This window comes from Xyrauchen texanus, chromosome 29 (assembly GCF_025860055.1).
Source record: "Xyrauchen texanus isolate HMW12.3.18 chromosome 29, RBS_HiC_50CHRs, whole genome shotgun sequence".
Classification (NCBI taxonomy): domain Eukaryota; kingdom Metazoa; phylum Chordata; class Actinopteri; order Cypriniformes; family Catostomidae; genus Xyrauchen; species Xyrauchen texanus.
The window spans coordinates 11,728,267-11,742,498 of NC_068304.1; the positions used below are offsets into that span (position 1 = coordinate 11,728,267).

Sequence of the window (14,232 nt, forward strand, 5' to 3'; positions counted from 1 at the left end):
GTTTCAGAAAGATAATGGCTTAGACAGAGACGGCGCAGCCGGTTTATTTTCATCTTAACCGGACATCACAGTTGATCACTGCAATAATTCATAATTCAATATATTGATACCCGATTTCTTTATCAACTGTTTGTTCACTTGACATAAGAGGGTGATTTCAAAGCATTTTGAAAGTGACCCACTTCCTTCTGCCAGTTGGTGGCGCTATAACTTTGACTCACAGTAGTCACATCCATGTGACACACTGCTGAAGTTTCATCGAGATCAGTTAATGTATGCAGAAGTTATAACACACTTCCTTGCTATTTGCTCCCTTTATATGCTACCTTTATGAGGTTTTTGGAGCTTCAAAGTTTCATTTGCAATGTGTTCCACATTCAAACCAAAATATCAGACTTTCTGTTGGTCTGAGCTAATGACTGTAAATTAGACAGTTGTCCGGCTCGATGAGAACAATATAATTCCTGAGTTTTGTGACTCTAGGTCGAAGTATAAAACCAATACCCCAATTTTGTCAAAAGGTGGCGCTACTGAGCCCCTGCACCACGCATCAAAAAATAATATTCAAATTTGAAGCGCTGCCACGACAACAGTATTTAAGATATCAATAATCCTTTCACACGTCTACATCTGCCGTGTGTTTACATTATACACATAAAGTTTTAAGTAAATCGGGTAAAAATAAGAGGGTGATTTCAAAGCATTTTGAAAGTGACACACTTCCTTCTGCCAGTTGGTGGCGCTATAACTTTGACTCACAATAGTCACATCCATGCGATCGGCCTCTTCCAGCGATCACACTGCTTAAGTTTCATCGAGATCAGTTAATGTATGCAGAAGTTATAACACACTTCCTGTTTCACTTTTCGCGCCATAATTTCGTTTCCTCGCCACGGCCAAACCGTTCGAGATATCAAAAATCCGCTGTCAATTTTTCATCCTCAATGTCTTGACTTCATGCTGACCGAGTTTCGTGGCAATTGGTGGAATTCTCTAGCAGGAGTATTTCACATTCCATTGCATGCGTTTTCCAAAGAACGATGATTTCCTGTTGGGCTGGGGTAAAAAGTAAAAGTATGAAGGATATATGAAACGATGAGATCTATATGTGTACCGAGTTTCATATTATTACATGCAAGCGTGTTTGATTTATGGACCAAGTTTTCGGACCCTGTTCCAGGGGGCGCTGTCGAGCCCCCCCTGCCACGCCCGGGTACCAGCTTCAGCCCGGCCCTAATGGCCGCGGGTTCTGACCCGTGTGCAAAGTTTCAAGAGTTTTTGAGCACGTTAAGAGCCCCAAAAGTGCCCCAATAGTCGTAAGAATAATAATAATAATAATCCTAACGAAAACAATAGGGCCTTGCCTTTTCAAGGCTTGGGCCCTAATAATATGGCTATACATGATTGTTTTGATTGTCATAATTGTCCCATGAGAACCTTTTTCTTTAAAGTTTTATATTTATCTGTTTAGTCCTCCTTGAACAAGCCTAAAGACTTTTAGTTTGAAATGAAGCCGCATCCGGCCATGTTGAGAGTTTCCGTCGAGATGTGTTGATGTGGCTGGATTCCAGAGTCTGCTGCTGCAGTTGAACCGTAAACAAACATCATGGATAACTCCAGTAAAGAAAAGGAGGCTATGGCTCTCATGGCAGAGGCCGAGAAGAAAGTCAAATCCTCGCAGTCGTTCTTTGGCTCTCTGTTTGGGTATGTTTTACGTCTATTTTCAGCCGGGATAAACACACATTTAGCCGTCAAATGTGAAGTTTATATAAGTCACAATCAGAGTAAAAGCAGTTAAAACACTTGTTTTCTGCCACATGAGATTGATATGATGTGAAGTATGAACACACTGAAAATGTCTTTACGTTTTTACGAGTTATGGATAATTGTATTTATATATTTAAGTTCAGCAGATGTGTCAGTATAAATGTTACCGTTTTAAAAGTTTGATATCTAGGCTTGTAATCTAGCGTAATGCTTTTATGAAATATAGTATTAGAAGACCGTGTGTAATAACAGAAGGGTTTGACTGTAGTCAGCTGACATCCACTTGAGTCATAAGCGACATCAAGCGTGTTAGAGGCCACAGGCCACTTTTAATAACTCAAGAAACATTACAGTTGAAGTGTCAGATTCGTACAGCGTGCTTTCACTGTATGATATCTGATTTTAACTCAATAACATGTTTCACCACAGGTATAAACCCTGAATAAACACAATGAATTGTCACATGATTCTCTCATTGGTGCACACACTGTAGCAGTAGTACATTAATTAGCTACATTTTACTGCATATTTCTACACTGTGTTCTTGTTGGGGTCAAATTGACCAAATTTGTTTCAATACTGTGTGTTAAACCTTAGAATTAAACCTTTCATAATATATGTAGTGGACAACATTAAGGGGCAATATTTGCCCTGTGAATTAGATTTTCAGTGGCATTTTTTTTATCTTAATGAGGGCATAATGTTTTTTCTAACTATTTAATGTCTCATGCTTTTATGCCAAATACATTAAATTAATTCAATATTAAAAATCTAAAGATTGAGAATATTTTACCTCTTACCTCAAGAAATAAAACCAATAACTAATAATTATGCCATAATATTTATAACTGGGGGTCAGCATAGAATATTAAGAACTATATGAAATGTTACAGATATAAATAAAAAAAGTAATATTAATGAGGGCATTTATTTTGCCCCATTTTTCTCGCCAATTTGGAATGCCAATTCCCAATGCGCTCTAAGTCCTCGTGCTGGTGTAGTGACTCACCTAAATCCGGGTGACGGAGGATGAATTTCAGTTGCCTCCGTGTCTGAGACAGTGAAATCGTGCATCTTATCACGTGGCTTGTTGAGCGTGTTACCGCGGAGACGTAGCGCATGTGGAGGCTTCACGCTATTTTCCTTGGCATCCACGATCAACTCGCCACGCGCCCCACCGAGAGCAAAACACATTATAGCAACCACGAGGAGGTTACCCCATGTGACTCTACCCTCCCTAGCAACCAGGCAAATTTGGTTGCTTAGGAGACCTGACTGGAGTCACTCAGCACACCCTGGATTCAAACTCATGACTCCAGGGGTGGTAGTCAGTGTCTTTACTCGCTGAGTTATCAAGGCCCTCTGCCCCCACATTTTTAATTTCTGGTGCATTTTTGTCTTAATTTCTGACCCTGGCTCAAAAAACATATATATAAATAATTTCAAATTCAAATTAATTTCCAAATTACTATTATTGATTTTACTAAGATTTATTCTAGAAAATGAGGATTAAAAACACAAATTGCCTTTTAATATTAGTTCACTTTTTGATGTTTGACTAGTCATCCATATAATGTTTCTTATATTGTTATAGTATATATTGTGGTTGAGCTCCGAAGTGTTATAGAATGAGATCCGCATTTTGATATTTTACCAGGGGCTCTTCAAAGTTGGAGGATGCCTGTGACATGTATGGAAGAGCAGCAAACATGTTCAAGATGGCCAAAAACTGGAGTGGTAAAGACATAAAATATCATACATTCAGTATAAACAGCATATTAACAAATCTCCATGTTACTTCTGTCAATCTGTCCTTGTTCTTTAAAATGCTTTGGATTGTAAACAAGAGAGAGGAGTCCTGTTAAAGCTTACATGAAGGATGTGTCTGTTTAATATTTTGATTTTTTGCATGTTAGCTGCAGGTAATTCCTTCTCCCAGGCAGCTCTTCTACACCTGCAGATGCAGAGTAAACATGACGCAGCCACAAACTTCATTGATGCCGGCAATGCCTTTAGAAAATCAGATCCCCTGGGTATTTATTCGTAAAAACCTTCATCTCTCTCATCATCATCCATCTGCTATTAAAAAGTTTTTATGGGCCAGAAAAGCCTTCTTTTAATTGGAGTGAATGATTATCTTGCTGTCTATGTACTTTCAAAGAATTCAGTGGAAAACTGTCAAGGGTCATTCACCTTTAAGTCAATTGACTCTCATTCCCTCCGCAGAGGCCATAAACTGCCTGAACCGGGCCATTGAGATCTATACAGACATGGTGAGATTTTTTCGACAGCTGTGAAGCACAGGGATTGATGTTTTAAATACAGTTGTTTGGTGCAAAATAAGTGTCCTTCACCCCTTAAGCAAATTATGTAGTGAAAATAAAGGAAAATGGGAAATTCATGGTTAAAGGAATAGTTCACCCCAAAATGAAAATTCTCTCATTTACTCACGCTCCTGCCATCCCAGATATGTATGACTTTCTTTCTTCTGCAGAACACAAATGAAGATTTTTAGAAGAATATTTAATCACTGTAGGTCAGTACAATGCAGTTGAATGGGTGCCAAAATTTTGAAGCTCCAAAATCCACATAAAGGCAGCATAAAAGTAATCCATATGACTCCAGTGGTTAAATCTATGACTTCAAATGATAGGTGTGGGTAAGAAACAACAATATTTAATTCATTTTTTTTTATCATAAAGAATTTATTGGAGGAGGAAAAAGGACTTAAATATATATCTGTTTCTAACCCACACCTATAAAATCACTTCAGAATATTTGGATTTAACCACCAGAGTTGTCTGGAGTAATTTTATGTGCACTTATCCACTTATGTGGATTTTGGAGCTTCACATTTTTGCCACCCATTCACTTGCATTGTGAAGACCTACAGAACCAAACTATTCTTCTAAAAATCTTAATTTGTGTTCAGCAGAAGAAAGTCATGCAGGGTAAGTGATGAGTGAATTTTCATTTTTGGGTGAACTATTCCTTTAATATCCAATCATTAAAAAGACAGATTGCAAGTTTCTCAAGGCACCTCCAGAGGGCGCTGTAATACAATGCATATGTTTTTACTGCACACTTTGAGTCAGCGTGCAAATACCATACATTTACCATCTTTTAACGGTTTGTGCAGCCAAACATGACGGTTATAGTAATTTACTCACCCTCATGTTATTTCAGAACCCATATGACATCCTTTCTTTCCACAGAACACAAGGAGAAATTTTAAAAAATGTTCATGTTGCTCTTTTTTCCTTACAATGAATGTGATTGGCGACTGAGGCTGTGAGTCCCTGACATTCTGTCTGACATCTCTGTTTGTGTTCTATTGAAAATAAGAAGGTTATACAGGTTTGGAATGACATGAGGGTGAAAAAGTTTTCAGTTTTCCAAACCTAAAAATGCAATTCTGTCATCATCTAGCTAGCAGAATGTCCTGGCTGTTTGTTCCTCTCATTGAACAAAAGTGAGTAGTAATTAGGGCTGTCAAGTCTCAATAAGAACATTAATGCAAAAGTTCAACTCATGCGCTATATTAAAAGTCCTCTAAAGCTATACAGTAGCCATTTGTAAGGAACAAACCGAGACTGAAGTCATTTTTTAATGATAAGTTATTTGCAATTTTAATGAACGATCCCTGGTTTGTAAAACATTTTATATTAACCCTGATAATTGTTCTGGTCTAGAATGAACAGATGATTATCCAGCATATATGACACTTTTTTTTCATGTGTATGTCTTGTGTTGTAGGGTCGATTTACAATTGCAGCAAAACACCATGTCACCATTGCCGAGATATACGAGAGCGAACTGGTTGACATTGACAAGGTCCAGATATCTGTTTTGTCACATTGTAAATTTTTTTAAATACATTTTCTTAACTAAAGTGAGTACTGGTAATATGTAATCATCTTATATGTTGATGGGATGTAATTATTGTACTTTTTAATTATTTTTTTGTAGGCCATCGCTCACTATGAACAGGCAGCAGACTATTATAAAGGCGAGGAGTCCACCAGGTAAGGGAATCGGTACAGTTAGTTTCACTCTTATTGCTCAATGTAAATCTTTTGTAAATTATGTTATATAGGATAGTATTAAATGGGTAACTTATAAATTCTCATTTACTCCAGTTTACTGATTTCAATTCATATCAGGATATGATGCATAGAAAGCATGTTTGTTGAAGGCAAACCTTTGCCCACCATCTTATATTGCCAATAAATGTATTGGGGTGAAGGGACCTGTAGGTGGATTTTGACAAACTGTGATTGACATGCTCAAGACTGTAATTGTATCAGTCATACTCTCTCTTTGTGAAAGGGTTGATAATCCATTCCTTCTGTCTCTCGTGCCATAGTTCAGCCAACAAGTGTCTTCTCAAAGTTGCCACGTATGCAGCTCAGCTGGAGCAGTACCCCAAAGCAATTGAGATCTATGAACAGGTAGAAGCTGTCACTAAGGGTTTTCTTAACTATAGGAGTTGTCTGCAAAAGGGCTACAGAAATATTTAACCAGAAATGTTCATTCAGTGCTCATTCATATTTAGCCTCTATTTACAAATATATAGTTAACATTTGTAGGTTTCAGTTATGTAAATTAAAGGGATATTCTGGGTTCAATTCAAGTTCAGCTCAATGAACAGCATTTGTGTCATAATGTTGATTACCACAAAATGTATTTAGTCTCCCTCATTTGCGTTTTGCGTTTTTTTTTTTTTTTTTTTTTTAAAAGGAAATCAAGGCACTTACAATGGAAGTGAATGGGGACAGGCCATAAACATTGAAATGCACACTGTTTTAAAAGTTTAGCCACATACAAATTGTATTTGTTAATATGATTCTAGTGTGCTAAAATCAGGAATTTACCAGATTACAAGGTTGACCTGCGTTGCATTACAATGGCTATAACTATAGACAGAAAAGGTTGGTGTATGAGTCTGTATGTATATATATATATATATATATATATATATATTAGGCTGTCGATTTAACACGTTAATTCAGTGTTATTCAATAAAATTTACACAATTAATCGCACTTCCCCCGGACCATAACAAGATTCCTGAAAAATGCATCTTTGTAGTACTACCTGTTTACTCCAGAGGGCAGTAAGTGAAACTTCAGCAGTGTGTGCAATGCACAGTTTATACAGTGAAGAAAACAACATTCAGCAGCAGAACAACACAAACATGCATTACGTTCTTGTGTTCAAAACACTTGATGCAGCGCATATCCGAACTAAGGGATCTCAAGATGTGTTCTAAGTATTAAACTATATTTAACTTAACACAGTGACCTAAACATTTTATGCTTATGACGCAACGCACCCGAGACGCTACACAAGCATCTGTCTGACGCAGGTGTACATTGATTGGTCCTTAAACAAGCCCTCAAATTCACTTGTGAGATGGATTGCTGTGAACTGTATGCCAATGATATAGTATATAGGTATAGTACACGCACGCTGTCTCGGGTGTACTAGCAATTATCGCAGGTTCTTCAGGCTGATTAACTGATGAATCTATGGAAATATCCAAGTTAAGTGTAAATGCCTTTTGCTCTGCCGTTTGCGTGATTGCAACTGGAGCATGGACAGACAGAATTTCAGCACGTGCACCGCTGGATGTGCGGGTGCGAGGCAATCGTATGACGAAGAGAGTGGGTGTGTCCGAAATTGTTCACTCATTCACTGTTTCCTATATATTGAAGGGCAGTTTGCACTATATCTCAGCAGTGAGTGACCGAAATGAGAGTGAATTCGAGTTTCGGAGCTCTGGGGCTGTTGCAGAAACAACGTCACAAATTAACTTTTAAAATACTTGAATTGTTACGTTATTTTTCTCAAATAATATATTAATACAATACATCTTCATTCTGCTTGTCATTTGTTATATATATATATATATATATATATATATATATATATATATATATATATATATAATGTTAAAATAAAGTGTAAACACAATTTATCAAATGTACATTTATTTTATTTGTTATTTATTATGTTTAAACTCCAATTCTCGGTGCATAGCGCCCTCATCCAACAAAATTATCGTAACCTACAGTACATGTTATAACCAAATATTTAAATCATCCACAGAATTATAATTTCCACTCTGTGCAGTCTCCTGAGTTAAAATTACATCACCCAGTAAATAAAGAACTTAATGGCAAAATTCTGTATAAATATAAAAATATTCATTTTAAAATGTATCTGTATGTTTTGTCTCTTTATATGTTGTTATTTTAATCAAGTAATAATTTGTCAAAAGTAATTTAGACATTCAGTATGAAATAAAACATTGCAGGAGTGAAAGTAGTAGTAAACTGGCGTCTCTCTCTCTTGCCCGATCGCGCTCACTTTTTCACCGTAATAATTACTAGAAAAGTTTCCAAACCTCTTTTCTTATTGACAAATTCATCTAGATCTGACAAAAGCCCTTAAAGGAAAAGTTCCCCCCAAAAATTTAATTCTCCTTATTTACTCACCCTTGTGCCATCCCAGTTGTGTATGACTTTCTTTCATCTGTTGAACTCAAATGAAGTTTATTAGAAGAATTTCTCAGCTCTTTTGGTCCATACAATGCAAGTGAATGGGTGCCAACATTTTAAAGCTAAAAAAAACCCCACATAACTTTTACTAGAGTAATAATTTTATTAATTAACTGTATTTTTACTTGAGTACAGTTTTGGGCTACTCTACCCACCTCTGTTTAAACTTAAGAGGACAATTTATTTAAATAAAAATAAAAAACAGATCATTTGTTCAACTCTTTAGTCTGATGCAAAATGTATCTTTCTTTGTATATATTTGTTTCCTTATGCTTACGGTAAAATGCAGATTACAAAATAGCAAAACGCTGTTCAGCAATTCTCTATATATGTGATGTTGTTTTTTTTAGGTTGCAACACATGCAATGGACAGTAATTTGCTGAAATACAGTGCAAAGGACTATTTCTTTAAGGCAGCTCTATGCCACTTCTGTGTGGACATGCTTAATGCTAAGGTATAAAACACCCTGCCCACAATTCCTTCCTTCCAACTAACTTACAGCTGTGTCTTTATGAGTTCCCTTTCATATTCCTTGTCTTGTAATCTCCCTCTGCAGCTTGCCCTCCAGAAATATGAGGAAATGTTTCCAGCTTTTTCAGATTCACGTGAATGCAAATTAGTGAAGGTATGTTTGGCTCTCAGTTCATGTTTCTTCAGTTTAGCACATGGGCGGCACTAGGGGTGGGCTGCCGGATCTTAAACTCCAAATTATTTTAGTATAGCCACAGATATTTTTTGCAGGAATGTCAAAAGTACCAGTGAATTGCTATTGAGATAATAAAATATAAATATATTGTTACGTTAAGTACTATATACGTGTGTCTATATACAGTATCTGTAATACCACATTTCGAGTCAGTTCGTTACCCACACACTCAATGGCATCTGCTTTCTAGAGGGGAAAAAAACAACTTCTGAGATATAAGTACGGAGGACCTTTTAGATTTAGTTCCAGGAATATTTAAAGATTTGCTTTATTTAAATGACTCCTTACTGATGAGTGTATTATATGCCAAAATTCCACAGAATTCTGGGTTAAGTTCGGAATATCCACCTACCCTAGAACCGCCTCTGGCAAATTACTCTCAAAAATAACTTTGCAGTCAGCTGAAAACTTAATGACACCTTTATGATACTGAGCACAAATAATTGTATAAAGGTTCTTGTTTTTATGTCTCTTTTTTTGTAGTTATATGTGAATTTTTCATTTCTTTGTAAAGCTTTTGACTCTTGTGTTGGGGAACAGACGCAAATGGTGAAGCATTGCAAAAGATCACTGATTAATTATGTACTTAATGTTCTCTTTTATCAGAAACTTTTAGAGGCCTTTGAAGAACAGAATGTGGACACATACACTGAAGCTGTAAGAGCCACTATTTATCATGTCCACTCTTCAACCTTTTTTTCTGATCTAAATGCATCATCCACTCCAAAGCTTTTTCATTGTCCAGGCAAATGTTTATTATCACATTTTTCACACTCCCATTTTCTCTGAATTTGAGCATAGTTGAGCCGAACCCGTCTGTTATACGACACATCATAATTTAAGAGACCCTATTCTGGTCTTAAGTCAATTTAGACAAATGTGAAGTTTCTGCATTTTCCATTTGTAGGGTAGTAAACAGAAAAAGATTATCAAAAAAAATATTAAAAACGATTATCTGAACAATGCAGGCTTTGTAGGCATAAGAAAGTGTTTTGCACACCCTTTCTACATCAGTTTCTCTCTCTCTCTCTCTCTCTCACGCTTGCTCTTGCTCTTCGTAATTCAGGTGAAAGAATATGACACCATCTCTCGTCTGGATCAGTGGCTCACCACCATGCTGCTGCGTATCAAGAAAACCATACAAGATGAAGAAAGTGACCTTCGCTAAGACCTACTTCCTCTCCTGTGGCCCAGCTCCTATCCATTACGCTCACTCTCCCTTGTGCCTTAAACACTATGACCCTCCGTGACTTCAGAATGATGGTCAACTATCACCATCGTATTCTCTATTTTACCACCAGCTCGGTGTCTTAAAGGGATAGTTCACCCAAAAATGAAAATTTTGTAATCATTCAGTTCCTTTTTAGTTTATTTTATCCACAGAACACAAAAGTAGATGTTAGGGAGAGTCTTAAACTTGGTCACTATTAAAATGATCTAAATAAGGATGATTTAATCTTGACAGCATTTACATTTTTGGGTGAACTATCCCTTTAAATTCTGTGTTTCATCTCAGACCTCTCTCTCACACACACACAAACATGATACGGCATGCTGCTCAGTCATGGACAGGGTTATACTTCCAGACCTCAAAGAATACTCAATGAAGAAAGGCTGGTTGTTGAAAATGGGATTTGATGGAGCATTGGATGGGGACTGAAAGCAGCAACCAGTAGTAATATGAGGTGCTGTGCACACCAGGCTTCAGAAGAGGAGCCAGTGCCTTTTGCTCTTCTGAAACAGAGCATCTGTATTGTTGTGCAGTGTGCACAAAAGCCTTTGTTCATTCTATCATGCACTATAGTAAAGGCATATATTTTTATTATTATCAGAAATATCACCTAGCATATTTTGCTGTTTCCTGCATAGACTAACCTTGGGGAAAATATTTGAAACTCTATTGTAAAATTTTTTTTTTTACATTATTTTGAAATAATGATAGAAAAAGTGAGTAAAAGGATGATTCAGTCCATACCTTGTTGAAATGATGCTTCACCTTTTGAACATTTCTCATGATTGGGTTATCAAATGCTTTTAATTCTTTCTTAATTATTAATTATGTCTTGCTATGAATGCATGGTCCTCTTTGAAATTCAATTCTGAACTACTCTAGGCTTATTAGAGTGATTTAGTTTCTTATTAAAGTATATACTTTATGATCTTTGAAATATTTTGACATTTGTTGTTAAAGGGGCAGTTCACCTTAAAATGAAAGTTCTCTCATCATTTATTCACCCTTATGCCATCTCAGATGTGTATGACTTTCTTTATTCTGCCAAACACAAATTATGTTTAGAAGAATATCTCAGCTCTGTAGGTCCATACAACAAGTGAAGGGGTACCAAAACTTGGAATCTCCAAAAAGCACAAAGGCAGCATTAAAGTAATCCATATTACTCCAGTGGTCTGAGTAATCCATGTCTTCAAAAGTGATATGATAGGTGTGGGTGAGAAATAGGTACTGTATTTGTCTTTTATTTTTTTACTAATAACTTTTTGCCCAGAAGTTGGCGATATGCATGAAAAATGCGGTTAGATTAAAACCAAAAAAGCTGACTGAAAGTGGAGAATGATATTAAAAAAAATAAGATAATATTAATATGTTTCTCACCCATACCTATTATATCACTTCAGAAGACATTATAATCCGCTTTATTGCCAGGTATACTTACACATACAAGGAATTTGTCTTGGTGACAGAAACTTCCAGTACACAACAATACAATACAGCAACGAGACATGGATAATAATTCAAATTGAATAAATAAAAATGTAATAGAAAATGAAGTATTAATAGAATAGACAATAAGACTAATATATATATATATATATATATAAAATAATACGTTCAAAACACTTGGAGCGCAAATTTGCACTAAGGGATCTCAAGATGTGTTCAGTATTAAACTATATTTAACTTAACACAGTGACCTGAAATTTCAGGTCACTGTGTTATGACGCAATGCACCCGAGACGCTAAATTGACGGATCCTTAAACAAGCCCTCATAATAAATCTCCAACTGATTGACAAATTCACTTGTGAAATGTATTGCTGTGAACTGTTTGCCATTGATTGGCTTATGTTCAATAATATGGTAGTAAACAATACATTGTATTCTAAAGCCACTTTTTGTATTGTCTTATCAATGATTATCTGAATATATATATACACACACACACACACACACACACACACACACACACACACACACACACAAGTAGTGCAAATCTAAATACAAATCTGTTATGTCAGAAAGTGCAAGGGAATGTAATGGCAGAAGAGGTATGGTATGTTGGATAAATATAAAAAGACTAGACTGTGAATTACACATAATTGTTGCTCAATGGGGCAGCTTTAGCTGTTTATGAGATGGATAGCCTGAGGGAAAAAACCTCCTGTGCCTGATGGTTCTGGTGCTCAGAAGTGTCAACCAGATGTTTTTGGGGTGTTCCTCCTAAAGTCCACAATCATCTCCACCGTTTTGAGCGTGTTCAGCTCCAGGTTGTTTTGACTGCATGAGACAGCCAGCTGTATAACCTCCCTTCTGTATGCAGACTCATCATCTCGGATGAGGCCGATGACAGTGGCGTCATCTGCAAACTTCAGGACCTTGACAGAGGGGTCCTTGGTGATGCAGTCATTGGTGTGGTGGGGAGAGCACACATCCCTGTGGGGCAGCTGTGATGATTGTACAGGTGCTAGAAGTGAATTTCCCCTGTCTCACTAGCTGCAGCTTATCCATCAGAAAGCTGGTGATCCACTGACATACGTACAGACCTGGGAACAGAGAGTTGGTTTGACTTGGTCCAGAGAATAACTGGGATGATGGTGTTGAAAGCCGAACTTAAGTCCACAAAAAGGATCCTTGCATATATCCCCAGTCTGTCCAGGTGTTGGAGGATATGGTTCAATCCCATGTTGACTGCATCATCCACAGACCTGTTTGCTCGATAAGCAAATTGAAGGGGATGTAGAAAGGGTCCAGTGATGTCCTTCAGGTGGGCCAACACCAGTCTCTCAAATCACTTCATGACCACAGACGTCAGGGCGACGGGTCTGTAGTCATTAAGTCCTGTGATTTTTGGTTTCTTTAGGACAGGGATGATGATTGAGCGTTTGAAGCTGCATGGGACTTCACACTGCTCCAGTGATCTATTGAAGATCTGAGTGAAGATGGGGGCCAGCTGGTTAGCACAGGATCTAACTCTTCTGTGAAGTGAAGTGAAGTGAAGTGAAGTGAAGTGAAGGTCAGAGCAGGTGTGGGGTGTGAGATTGGGACTTTCAAATCTACAGTAGAACACATTCAGGTCATAAGCCAGTTGTTGGTCCACCACAGTGTTGGTGGCAGGAGTCCTGTAATTCGTACGTTGTTTCCTGCCACTCCACACTGATGCAGGGTCGTTAGTGTGTTCCTGGCCTGATTGTACAATAATTTATCCCCATCCTAGTAAGCATCCTGTAAGGCTGGCACCAGGATGTCTACACTCAAAAGGCTGTGAGAGCCAACATCATAAAATTCTCACACAGAAGAGCATCTCCACCTGAGTAAACAAAACTGACTGATTAAGGACCATAAAATGCAAACCTCACTCACATGTGCCCCCTCTCTCTCACCTCTCTCTCCAAGTTATGACTTTTCCTGTTCTGTAATGTAAAAGGTTTTCTGATCATACATGTTTGGTATCATTCAAGAGGTTTCAGTGTAACTGGTAAAATGGTCCCATTCCCTTTCAGCAAAGTAAAATCACAAGTAAGATTTAAGAACTTAGTAAAATACTGTATTCTATCAGGGGCATGACCCTTCCCAGATCTCTCACAGAGACCATATGTTGTATGCAGTTTAGGTGCTTTCTTTATAAACATCATACAACCTTATTATTATTATTATTTTTTTTTTTTGGTAAAAACAACAGGATTTTTCTTACAGTGTTGATAAATAGTGAGAGATCATATAACCTTTCTTTCTGTTTATTTTACACTGGCTTGCATTTGTCATTTACATTTATTAATTTGGCAGACGCTTTTATCCAAAGCGACTAACAAAACATTTGTCATATGGGGATGTGGGCCAGATGGTTTGCTGCTAATCACATGATTGCATGTTGCAAGTCCTATTTTTTGCTTGAGGTGCTAAAAGACACGCTGAAAAGTATTTTTGTAAGTAACTCGATTGCAAATGGTGGCTAATGCTGG

At 37.1% G+C, this 14,232-nt stretch overlaps 1 protein-coding gene across 1 annotated transcript; it reads left to right on the top strand.

The window, feature by feature from the left end:
- The first annotated feature begins 1,534 nt into the window (after positions 1 to 1,534).
- On the top strand, positions 1,535 to 11,971 carry LOC127622963 (alpha-soluble NSF attachment protein-like). Its single transcript, XM_052097170.1, has 11 exons — positions 1,535 to 1,704; positions 3,425 to 3,504; positions 3,684 to 3,800; positions 3,994 to 4,040; positions 5,524 to 5,601; positions 5,737 to 5,792; positions 6,134 to 6,218; positions 8,681 to 8,785; positions 8,888 to 8,956; positions 9,644 to 9,694; positions 10,104 to 11,971. Exons 1-11 carry the CDS (start codon positions 1,607 to 1,609, stop codon positions 10,203 to 10,205), a joined length of 888 nt encoding a protein of 295 aa, XP_051953130.1. The 5' UTR covers positions 1,535 to 1,606; the 3' UTR covers positions 10,206 to 11,971.
- The last annotated feature ends 2,261 nt before the right edge of the window (positions 11,972 to 14,232 follow it).

Coding starts and splice junctions, on each gene's coding strand:
- LOC127622963 (XM_052097170.1), top strand. CDS start 1,607: ATGGATAACTCCAGTAAAGAAAAGGAGGCTATGGCTCTCATGGCAGAG. Junction 3,505..3,683: donor GATGGCCAAAAACTGGAGTG/GTAAAGACATAA, acceptor TTTGCATGTTAG/CTGCAGGTAATTCCTTCTCC. Junction 8,786..8,887: donor TGGACATGCTTAATGCTAAG/GTATAAAACACC, acceptor CTCCCTCTGCAG/CTTGCCCTCCAGAAATATGA.